Source organism: Octodon degus, unplaced genomic scaffold, assembly GCF_000260255.1.
Source record: "Octodon degus isolate 3935 unplaced genomic scaffold, OctDeg1.0 scaffold00111, whole genome shotgun sequence".
Lineage (NCBI taxonomy): Eukaryota > Metazoa > Chordata > Mammalia > Rodentia > Octodontidae > Octodon > Octodon degus.
Genome location: NW_004524687.1, coordinates 3,426,293 through 3,438,835, shown reverse-complemented (window position 1 = coordinate 3,438,835; position 12,543 = coordinate 3,426,293). Strand labels below are relative to the sequence as shown.

Below are 12,543 nucleotides of genomic sequence, written 5' to 3'. Positions count from 1 at the left end.
ATTCCTTGAAAAAGCAAATGACCCAATGGAGAAATGGACAGACATATCTTTAATGACAAGCAAAATGCAAATCAAAACAACTTTGAAATTCCATCTTATTTGGTAATTGTTACCAAGAAGCACACACACACCAAAAAAATGAATGCTGGGGGCAGGGAGATAGCTCAGTAGAATAAACTTGCCTAGCAAGCTCAAGGTCCCAAGTTCAATCCTCAGTACACCACACACACACACACACACACACACACACACAAATGCTAGTGGGATGGGTGTAAAAATCCTGCTACATTAGCGGGAATATAACAGAGAACAAACACTATGAAAATCAGTACGGAGTCCCTCAGAAAACCTTAACTAAAGCTTCCATTTGACCTTGCTATACTTCTCTTGGGTATATTTCTGAAAGAATTAAAGACATCATATCATAATGATACAAGCATACCAATCTTTATAGTGGCACAATTCAAAATAAACTCTGAAAAAGGCCTAGATCCATATCAAAAGATGAATGGATAAAAAATGTATTTACACACAATGGAATATTACTTAGCCATAAAAAATGTCATTTGCAGAAAATGAACAGAATCCAAGACCATTATATCATGTTAAGTGAAATACGCCAGATCCAAAAAGTGTTTCCTCTTTATGAAACATCTAAAATATAAACAAACAGAAAGAAGATATAACAGGAAACTAGAGGGTAGTGTTGGGGAAGATGATAGGTCAGAAAAAAAGGAGGGTAGGGTAAAAGGACTGAAATGGTATATGTATGTAATATACCAATTCCTTAAAATGAACATCAATGATATTCTGTATAAGAAATTAACTTAGAAAAAACTTGATGTTTCTCTTAACATTTTATTCTGAAAATTATTTTGAAGTAGTTTGAAAATGCAGCAGAAAAAAACATGTTCACTGTAATGGCAGACAAAAACATTAAATGAACAATTGGGTTGGCATGATAGCTCGGTGGACTAAGTGCCTGCTTAGGCACATGCAGGGACCAGGGTCCGATTCCTGCACCAGGCATGTAAACTCCAGCGCTGGAAAGGCTGAAACAGGAGGATCACTACGAGTCTCAGCTGCTCGGTGAGACCATGTACCAAATACATAAATAAATAAATGCAAAGCAATTAATAAAACGAGAGCTTAGCTTTCTTTTTTACGCTAGTAGCACTGGTGTAAACGGCAGCACTCACTCCCTGTACCTAACATCGGCTAGGCAGGCTAAGAGCACATGGGCCACTGAAACAATAATTGTTTGCCTTCCAGAATAGCCATCCTCAGGGAATGAACATCCGATTTTGCCTGTAAGTATGTTAATGAGAAAGGCCGAATAAAATCACTCACAATATAAATGTTTTCCTTCTTAATTTAGCCAAAACTTCACCAAAATAACCTAAGGGTGACTCTTGGTCCCAGAATGAGTCCAAAAAATAATTTATAGTCCTTTTGAGACAGGGTCTCACTATGTAGTTCGGGCTGGCCTCAAATTCGCTGTTATCCTCCTACCTCAACCTCCCGACGGCAGGGATTACAGGTGTGCGCCACCTGGCTGGCTCAACATTTTTTTAAAAAAACTTAAAAAGATACCAGGATGCAATACCGACTCCTCAACACCAGAGGGAAGAATTAAAGATCAAGAAGTTTCTGTGCAATTCCACTGAGCTCGAATAAAGTGAAGAAATCAACTTTAAAGAACACTACAGGAGTCCTAAAGTGAAGATAAAGCCAAATGGCTTACTTCAAATTACAGGCACCCGGAGCGTGCTGGGAGAGTGAGCACGCCAAGGTCGCTCCCAAAAGCTGAGGGGAAGGGCAAACGTCGCCTTGACGCCACCTCCAGATTCCTATTCCCTCCAAGACCTGCCTGGTGCGGTGCTTCCGCGCGGGAGCTCTGCACCCGGGCGCCTGACGTCATCCAGGACACGACACATCGCGAGTGGACCCCTGGGCCGAGGCTGGTCCGGAATTTGGGGAAAGCCTCCAGGTCCGCCATTAGAACTTGCCCAATCTTACTAAAACTGTAAGCGCCAGAGAGAAGCAGAGCAGAGGAATGCACCCAGCGGGGCGCAGGCGGCAGCCCCTGCCCCGGAAAACTTGGGGGCTCTAGTTCGGGCCGACGAAGTAGATGCGCGGCTACGAGAGCGGGCAGCCCGCTGGAGCACCTCCCCGGTCCCCCGCGGGAGAGAAAGGAAAACACCCGCGACCTCCCGCCGCCCCGCGACCCTGGCTTCGGCCCCGGCCACGGCGTCCGCCTCACCCGGCGCTCCCGGCCGCGCCCGCGCTCCCGCAGCCCTCGGGCCGCACGCCAGGGCGCCCAGGACATGAGCGCGGCCCCGAGCAGCCCGAGGCCCCGACGCGCAGCAGCCACGGCGTCCGCGCCGCGGGGTGCTAAGCCCGGGTCGGGGGGAGGCTCCGCAGGCCGCCCTCACCCATCTCTGCCTCCGCCTCCTCCGGAGGCTGCGCCGCTCCCAGCCACCCCCACTCTCGGCAGCCCTGGACTGGAAAGGCATTGGGGATAAGCCTCACCCGGTTCTGGCTGCGGCTCCGCGGAACGAACCTCCCCTCCCCCGGCCCACCCCCCTTCGGAGACACGCACAACTCCGCTCGGTCCAGTCCCGGCTTTAGCGCTGGTGATGAGGAGGAGGCGGAGGCGGTGGCGCGGCCGAGTCTGCACAGGCCCCGCCCGCCGCGCACTCACTGGCTGCTGGCGGAGGCGGGCCAGGGCATCTGGGGCGAGGCCATTGGCTACCTTGGCCTTCCTTCAGGAGCCCCCTCGGTGGGGTGGTCCGAACGCCTGTTCGTCACGCGCCGGCCACACCCTCGATCCTCCGCCGGCCTTCGGCTCCCACCTTTTCCTTTCCCGCCCCTCAGGGTGCCCACCCCGCCCCCGCTGCACTCCCTCTCCAAAAAAAAAAAAAAAAAAACAGCCTTAGTCCGCCGGGGTTGGAAGCCTGAGTAGTGTCGCCCTCCACACTGGTCGAAGCTCGGCCCCTGGGCGTGGCACGAGCCGCTGATGTAGGGCCAGCAGCTGCCGCCGGGCTTCCACGGACACGACTGGAGAAGAGCTGCGGGCTGTGTCTTGCGTTCTTCCTGTCCAGTCCAGGCGACGGAGAGAAGGGCTAAGCCGAGACGAGGCCGAACCAACTCCGGGGCTGCGGGGAACGGCACTCCGGGGTGGCCGAGGGCCGTAGGGCCCGTCCACGCGGCCTCGGCCCGGAAAACAGTTCCCACACCCGTCATGCTGCGGCGAGAGGAGAGGACGTCCTCCATATCTTGTCAGAGCTGCGGGGAGCACGGGCCCGTTCACAGCCGGCCCGGGATCGAGGGCCCTATCCCGAGCGGCTAGGGCCGGGCCTCGCCATTCGCCCGAGGAGCCGCGCTGTGGGCATCGCGTCCGGGCCGGGACCCCGACGCCTTTATGCCTTAGGCCAAGATGGAGAAGCCACCGAGGAGCGGTATGCTGCCAGCAGCGGGGCCCGCACCCACGGCCCTCTGGTCCTCGTCGGGAGCTGGAGGAACCGCGCCGCTGCCTCCCTGCTGCTCGCTCCCGCCCTACTCTTTCCGTGGCTACCCAGAGGAACAGACTGCTGCTCGCGTCTCGCCCTGGTGGTTGTTAATAGGATTACAGGACAGCAGATCAGGGTTTGGAAACAAGGGTTGGTGAAGTACCGACTTGGAATATAAGATTTGAAAATACAGATAATGTGCTTTAGAAAAAAAAAAAATCCTGCTAAATTCAAGGTCAGCCTGGGGAACTTAGGGAGACTCTTTCACAATGATAAAGTTGGGGTATTGCTTAGCGATAGAGTGCTTTCCTGGCCTACACGAGGCTGTCCGATCCCCAGTGATTCACCTCTCTCCAGGAGAGTGGGTAGGTAAGTAAGGACTTAATGGGTTAATCTTAAAAGCTACTGGTGGGTAGTAGACCTTATCTAATTGCAAAGCTGAATGTGTAGCGGCTTAAAAAAATAAAGTGTAAGACAGTTTAATTCATTTCATATACCAGAATTCAGATTGTTTTTGTTGGACAGCTCTGATTTAAGTAAAATTGACTTGTAGGTTTTTTTTCTTTGTATCGGTACTCGAACTCCGGACCTTGCACTTGACAGGCAGGTACTATTCACCTGAGCATCCCTGGGATAGTTATTCCAGTTATACACCACTGCAGTTTTCATTTTCTAAATCTGATTTTATTTGATGATTGATGCTAAATAAAGATAGGGCATGTTATCACAACATCTAATGATAATTGGTTTTATATTTGGATTTATGTAACTATGTAAATAGGTTTAGATACTGGGTAAATCCTTTCACTATCTCAGAACAACACCCGGTACCGCCAAAAACAAACAAACAAAAAAAACTGAACAACACTCTTGTATTACAGATTGGGTTCATTAGCTTATTTGTTTGTTTGTATGTTTTGTTTTTTTTTGTTTGGGTTTTTTTTTTTTTTTTTTTTTTTTGTGGAACCGGGGGTTGAACTCAGGCCCTTGTCTGGCAAATGTGTATTCTACTGAGCCATCTCCCCATTTTGTTGTTGTTGTTTTGTTTTCATTAGCTCATTAAAGCATGAGGGTAGGAAAGCAATGGCTACTTGATATTTTTGGCCTTAACTGCCAATTTAATTAGAATTTTTGTATCTAAAAATAATGCCTTTTACTTGCTTAAAGGCATTTTAGTGTGGTTTCCAATGTCAAAGGATAAATTTGCGGATTGTATAGCTTTTAAAATTTTTAAATTTTTTATTATGTTAGCTGTACGTATTATTTACATTCGTGGTGGGGAGTTGGCTCATGTACATAAAACTTCATTCTTTTTAAGCCCTTTTCCCATCTCTTGGTTCTTTTCCCATTTACAAACGATCTATTTCCTATTATCTTATATTTTGCTCTTTTGTTTTATTTTTGTGGATTTGTTTTTATTGACTGGGATTTAGGGAATGGGATGGGAAATGTCACCTAGAGGCACTTCCCACTCCTACCCCCTAGGGAATGTCCGTTCTAATCTTCCTGGGATGTTCTATAACGCTTTGGTATTTTCTTGGTGTTACCCTTGCTGGCAGCAGCCTCCTCAGGCCCACTGCTAACTGGCTCTTGGAAGAAAATTTTCTCTTTTTCTGAAGGGTACTTCTTTCTGCCACTTCTGGTTCATTAGCTGTTTCCTCCTTGGGTAAAGACATCTCTTTGGGTGGGCTTCAGCTGCCATCAGCTATTTCTTCCAGATCACTACTAATTAACTCTTCCTAGGAAAAAGATTTTTTTCCTTGGGTTTGGAGATACAGATGGACTATGCATTCCATACTTTGCTCTTTATACTTTGAATTTCTCATATGAGAGAAATGATGTGAGATTTAACCTTGTGTCTGCTTTATTTTACTTCATATTGTTTCAATGTGTATCCATTTTTCTACAAGAGTCAAATTTATATTTTATTGTGGAGTAGTACTTCATTGTGTATTAATACTACTTTTTTTTTTTTTTTTTTTTTTTGTATTTTAGGGAAGGGTCTACAGGATGTTCAGGGTCTCACTATTACATCAGACTCATAGTGATCCACCTGTTTACAGCTTCCCAAGAGCTGAGATTACAGGTGAACCACTACGCCCAGCCCAGTCTCAATTGCATCTCAGTGGGCCCTGGGGGTTGGGACAGCAAAACAGACCTGGGGATTGAAATCCTAGCCCCTGTGCCTGCTTGCAGGTACCTTTAATCCACTGAGCTATTTGGCCGACCCTAATACCACATTTTCTTTATCCATTCATCTTTATATAGGTTGCTGCCAAGATTTAGCTACAATGAAGTGTGCTGCTGTATACCTATGTATGCAGGACTTTCAGGAAGATACCTAGAAGGGAAATAGCTGATTTCAATGGATTTAGTTTTTGAGAATGTCTCTTAGTAGCTGGCAAAAGTGTTTTCCCATTCTGTGGATTTCTTCTCTTCATTCTGTTGGTTGTTTCCTTTGGTATTTTATAGTTATTGAATAAGTTTAGAAGCATCTGAAGTCAGCATGAATTTTTTTTTTTTTTTTTCTGTATTTAGGACAGGGTGTCCAGGCTGTGTAGGGTCTCACTACTTAGTGACTTGTAGTGATTCTCCTGTTTTGAGCTTCCTAAGTGCTGGGATTACAGGTTCGCGCGCCACCATGCCCAGTCTCAATCATGTCTCACGGTGCCCCACAGGTGGCACGCTGGGGATCAAATCCCAGACGCTGCACTCTGCCTAAGTAGGTGCTTTAGTCTGCTGAGCTATCAGGCCACCCCTAGCATGATTAATAACAATATAAATTTAGACTTTTTGAATTCTTCTTTTTTTTTTTTTTTGTTTTCTTTCTTTTTTGAAACATATCTTTTGTCATGTCTGAGAAAATACCCAACACTCAAAATTTTAAAAATACAAAAGGTTTATTTTGGCTTACAGTTTGTAGAGGTTTCAATTCATAGTCACCTGGCTCCAAGACGGGGTGACATGACAGAGTCACCATAGAAGAGAAAGAGTATGGCAGAGCAGAGTGCGCAGAAGATAGCCAACACTAAAGTAGCAAGCAATAAACAAAAAAGTAAGCTCCCACTATAGCCTTCTTTCTGTCTTTTATATTCTATAGAGGCTACCACACTTAGGGTGGGTACTACTCACACCCAGAGTGGACGTTCCCATTGTCCACCCCCTGAACTATGCCAGAACAATCAGTGAACTAATTTAGTAATCAGACACCCTTAATCCCAACATCACAAACTTAATCCTAGCACCACATAGTCTATATCCAGACACCTCTGAAAAGCCTAAACTTTGATCTCTTCAGGATTTGGGTGAACATTTGGATATAAGCCCTGCTTTACCACAGATTGTTTTTCTCAGTATCACACAGAGGTTTTTCATTTTTTAATTTTTTTTCATAAATTACTCTTTTTTTTTTTTTTTTTCAGAACTGGGGATTGAACTCAGGCCCTTGCGCTTGCCAGGGAAGCACTTATTCTACTGAGCCATCTCCGCAGCCCGAGGTTTTTTAAAAATAGAACATATTGGGACTGGTGAGATGGCTCAGTGGTCTAAAGCACCTACTTAGAACAAGCTTAGCAAAGCACAGGGACCGCGGTTCAATCCCCCAGCACCACATGCCAGCCAGCCCTGCCCCCTGGTGGGCTGAACTGGCCACACACACACACACACACACACGCAAATAAATAAAATTTAGAAAAAAAAAATAGAACATATCTTAGACCTTAAAGCATGCCTAAATTAATGCAAAGGAATTTACATTATCTCCTATATACTATCAAATCATAGTGGAATGAAGCTTGAAATTAGTAGCAAAAGAGATCACAGATTATACAAACACAGAGATTAAACAATACATAACCCAGTAATCCGCAGATCTCAGAAGAAATCAAAGAAAAAATAAAGTTCATAGAATTAAATCATAGTAGAGGACTGGGGAGATAGCTTACCAGTCTCAGTGCCTATCTGACAAGATCAAGGACCCAGGTTTGATCCCCAACTGGTACTTTATGCCTTACAAGAGCTGGCCACCAAAACCAGGTATGGTGGTACCTGTAATCCCAGCACTAGGGAGGCTGAGACAGGAGGATCGATACCAATCTGAGCTGTGTAGTGAGACCCTGTACCAAATACATAAATAAAAGATCAGGGGCCGGGGAGATGGCTCAGTAGAATAAGCGCTTCCCTGGCAAGCTCAAGGGCCTGAGTTCAATCCCCGGTTCCACAAAAAAAAAAAAAAAAAAGATCAAATCACAGTAGAAGCACAGCATGCCAAAACTTATGACTTATGAGACATAATGAAGGGCCACAAAGATAGCTCAGTGGTCTAAGTGCCTGCCTAGCAAGTGCAAGGATGGATTTGATCCCCGGTACCACACACTGTGCGATTTGTTTATTTTTTTGTGGAACTGGGGATTGAACTCAGGCCCTTGCACTTGCCAGGGAAGCGCTTATTTCACTGAGCTATCTCCCCGGCCCCTGTACGATTTATATAGTGAGACCCTGTATCAAATACATAAACTTAAACCCCCAAAAGTTACGAGATACAATGAAAGTAGGACTGAGGGAAATTCATAGCCGTAAATGAACACATTATAAGAATTAGGAGGGCCAGGGGTATAGCTCAGTGGCACAAGACCTGTCTGACAATCATGAGGCCGTGAATTTGGTTCCTAGTAAAAAAACAAAAAACTGAATAATAATAAGTAAACTTTTTCCTAAAATAATGTGAGCAATCCAAATGTGAAATCAATTTAAAAAAAGGAATAAAGTGCAAAGGTCAGAGTACAGTTGTATAAAATTAAGACAAAAATATAAAAGGTCAATCAAAAAGGTTCTTTGAAAGATGTTATGGTTGGCTGGTGAGATGGCTCAGTGGTCTAAAGCACCTACTTGGAGCAAGCTTGGCAAAGCAGAGGGAGGTGGTTGGATCCCCCAGCACCACATGCCGCCCAGCCCCGCCCCCTGGTGGGCTGAGCTGGCCACACACGCACACACAAATAAATTAAAAAAAAAAAAAGCTGTTATGGTTTGTGTCTAGTTGTCCCCCCAAAGCCTCATGCAATAATGGGGTGGACTTCTAGATTTTGTGATTAACTCATGATCCACTGGGATTGTGAGTGTGAGTGCTACACCCATCTTGCGGCAGATAGCCTGAATACAACATAAGGGAGGCAGACTTGTTCTCTGTAGCCATTGTTGCTGTTACTCTTCCCTTTGGCTCTTGCTGTTTTACTGCCTTCTGCTGCCATGAACTGCTGCCATGTGCCAATCTGCCTTGCGCCAGCTGAGTATGGACTGAAACCTCCAGTAACTATGAGCTAGATAAACCTTCCTTCCTTCATATAGAGTGTTGGGTATTTGTGCCAGCAATGAGAGAAGAGTAATTGAGACAAAAGGATAAGATTGATTAAACCCTTTTTGATAATCCAAACTTATGGAAAGAAAAAGCATATGTGAACTCAGGAATGAAAAAAGCAAAAATCACAACTAAAACTCAAAATCTAGAGGATTATAAGAAACTACTCCAAAAATATTTCCCAATAAATTAGAAATATGAAAGAAATGGAGAAATTTTTAGATACATATGAATTACCAAAATTGTAGCAAGGAGATATAAAAATTCATAATGGACCAATAATATTCAACAAAACAGAAACTGATACACTACAAACAAAAACCCAGAACAATGGATTCACCACAGATTTCTACCAAAACTTCAGGGAAGCTCTAATGCCAATACTTCTCAAATGTTTTCAAGAAACTGAAAGTGAAAGGAATACTGACACTTTCATTTCTGGAAGTGAGCATCATCCTGATACCAAAACAGGATAAGAACTAACAAATAAAAAGAGAATTATATTATAGGACAATCTTTTTAAGGAGCAAAAATGCAAAAATACTCAACAAGTACTGGCAAACAATATAGCAAATCATTAAAAGGATCACACATCATGAATAAGTAGGCTTCATCCTAGGGCTGTTAAGTATGCTTCAAATATATAAATCAATAAATGTAATACCCTGGTTCTTCACCCTTGCTAGTATAACCATGAATTTATATTAATCTGTAAATAATTAACTGCCTTAGTTAATTGTTATTGTGGCAAAATATCTACTACTTATAACTTAAGAGGCTTATTTTAGCTCACACTTTAGAGGTGTCAGTCTATAGTTAACTGAATCCAAGGCAATCTTAACTGCATAAGGCATGGCGTCAGAGCACGGTGTAGGAGTGCTGAGCAGAACTGCATGACATAGCAACTGGGAAAGGAGACACCAAGGAAGAGGGAAAACCTTTTCCCTTCCAGCCCACACCCCAGGGACTCACTCCAATTATACTTCATCTACTGATACAGTATTTAGTTATAAACTTGCTAGTTGACTAATTCACTTGTGAATATCACACCTTCATGATCTAGTCACCCCCTAAAATTCCCACCTATGAGCACATGAGGCTTTGAGGGGACTTCTAGTTGTAAATCTTAACATTATACTGTTCTATTGTATTTATTTATTTATTTGTTACAGGGTCTCTCTATGCAGCTTGGATTCAAAGTGATCTTCCTGTCTCTGCCTCTCCAGCGCTAGGATTACAGGCATGACCACCATGCCCAGTCTTGGTGGCTGGCTCAGCACCTAGGGTTCCAGGGCCTACATGGCTTGTGGTACTGGGAATCAAACTAGGGCCTTGCACTTGCAAGACAGGCACTTAGTCTGCCGAACTACCTTCCAGCCCCTGTTCTATTGTTAATGGAGGTATAGTTATGATATTTACTGTAGGTAAATATTTACATTGTCAGTTTCTGTAATTTGATGGGGAAGTAGGGTTGACAGAAGGGGAGGGGAATGTTGGGAACCCAAGAATTAAGATATATATAGGCTTAAATTACCTATAATGTGATCAATATGTATGACAAATATGTACTAATAAAAACTTTGTCTTATTGTTTGTACTATAGTATTTTACTATAATTATTGATCTGTAGTCCAAGGTTAAATTTTATCTTTGTATTTGTACTATAGTGTTTGTACTGTAATTATACATCTATCTATCTATCTATCTATCTATCTATCTATCTATCTATCTGTTTTTGGTTTTGGTTTTGGTTTTTTTGGCTAATACCAGGGATCTGAACTCAGGACCTTGCTCTTACCAGGCAAGCACTTATTCCACTGAGCTATCTCCCTGGCCCCTATAGATCTATATTCTAAGGTTAAATTTGGTGCATTACTAGCTCTAAAGATATGTCAGTATCCAATTTGACACTATTATAAATACTGATTTTATTGCTGTTCCTAAGTTGGCATAGTTGTTAACTGGTTTTCTCTTTATCCAAGTATCTGGATTAACTTTGTACATCAGCAATATTACAAGGATTCCTAGGAAGATAGTGAAGAGATGAACAGCAGAAAAACACTTTCTCTGAGATTCTCTCACTGGAATATAGCAACATGATGAAAAGGAAGAAGTGGCTTCATTGGGCCCAACAAGGATTTGAAGTGAAAATTAAAGCTCATAGGAGAGTGAAGAGACAGACCTCACTGAGGAGGTGGAAGTAGTGCTTTCTTCTGGAGCTCTGATGCTTGGTGAAGGGGGTGGCTTCAATTTACAGATGAATGATAACTACAGGTTACTCTAGAGATCTCTACAGAGGAATGCACCAGTGGATAGGATGGACTACAGTGGCTGCTGGTGAGTTAACTGGGTTCAGATGTCCCCCAAAAGAGGGTGATTAGCCAGCAACCATCTTGGAGAGAGTCCACTTGAGCTTGGAACTCAGAGCAGTTATGGACTGCTGTATCTAGGACCTCCTAGTGTCAGGGTGAGGTAGGAGGCAAACCAGCAAGAGGCACATTGAGTGTTGCAGGATGAATAAATCAGGATTCAGCCTCATAGCCAGAAAATAGCCTTTGCTTCAATAGAATTAAAGGTGCAGGATTACGGGAGATTAGTTCACTTAGATCTGGGCTGCACTTGCCCACTCTATTAGTGATGGACATGCTGTGAAGTAGATGTTTTCTTTTTTTTGGTTTTGTTTCATTTTGTTTTCTTTTTTTTGACTCTATCTCTCAAGCCTTAGTGGCGAGGCATGCGCCCAACCCCACTCCCAGCAGCTCCCTTACACGTGGGAAGGTGAATGACAATGAACAGACTCTCCATGCAGCTATGTACACACCGCCGCTTTCAGGCAGGTGCAAGCGCAGGCACAGGACCTGAGCGCTTCCTGCTGGGTCTATCCCCTAGGTCCCCATTGCGCCCCAGATGACACTTAGGAAGATGAACGATGAATAGACTCTCCATGCAGCCATGTACACACTGCGGCTCTCAGGCAGGTGCAGGCACAGGGACCTGCTTAGCACACGTGGATCATCATCGATGTCACCATGTTGTCAAAGGCCCTGGACTGGATGCGGTCCCCAGGGTTGTAGAAGGGATTACACATCACATCTGTGTAAGAGTTATGCAGCTTCCGGAACATACTGCGAATTTCGTTGTCTCGAAGGGCAGTGTTTGAGGAGTTACCACCATGACAAACTTCACCTTGGAATTGGTCACGTAGCCATATACGTTGTAGTCCTCTGTTGGGTAGAGGAGGCCCAGGTAGAGCTCGCGCTGGTCCACCAGTACCTTCCCCATGGCAGAGATCTTCTCATCCACCACGTCCAGGGATGTGTGCACCATGTAGTAGAACTTGAGCTCATTCTCCATGGGGGTGCTGCGGATGTAGAGAGGGTAATTCTCCTTGGCGATCACCGCGACGCACACCGCCATCTTGGCCGGCCACGCCTGTTTTCTTTTTTCTTGATCTTGTTTTTGTATAAGTTCTTGTTTTTATATTAGCATTTCTAGGTTTTTCTTGTTCTGGTTTATTCCTGTTTTTATTTCTTCCCTTTTCTCTTTTCTTCATCAGTTTTCCAAAGTTTATATAATTTTCCTTTGTCCACCAGCCTTGCTTCTAATTGCTTATTTCTCTGTTTTTCCAAGTTACTCATTTAAAATTTTCTTTCCTAATAGGTAAGTTGTTATATTGAG

The 12,543-nt window shown here is 44.1% G+C and overlaps 1 protein-coding gene and 1 pseudogene across 10 annotated transcripts in view; both read right to left on the bottom strand.

Moving 5' to 3' along the window:
* Zmym5 (zinc finger MYM-type containing 5) overlaps window positions 1-2,721 on the bottom strand; it is a 33,645-nt gene extending 30,924 nt beyond the window's left edge. The window contains exons 1-2 of one of the 10 annotated variants that reach the window (XM_023699161.1): window positions 2,705-2,721; window positions 1,872-2,024 (exon numbers count right to left, since the gene is read on the bottom strand). In XM_023699161.1, coding sequence (XP_023554929.1) covers window positions 1,872-1,999 — 128 coding nt within the window. In that variant the 5' untranslated portion in view covers window positions 2,000-2,024; window positions 2,705-2,721. The other 9 variants (XM_023699155.1, XM_023699153.1, XM_023699154.1 and 6 more) reach the window with 9 other exon arrangements.
* A 9,069-nt stretch (window positions 2,722-11,790) lies between these two features.
* On the bottom strand, window positions 11,791-12,290 carry LOC101569658 (annotated as a pseudogene).
* Between the last annotated feature and the right edge of the window lie 253 nt (window positions 12,291-12,543).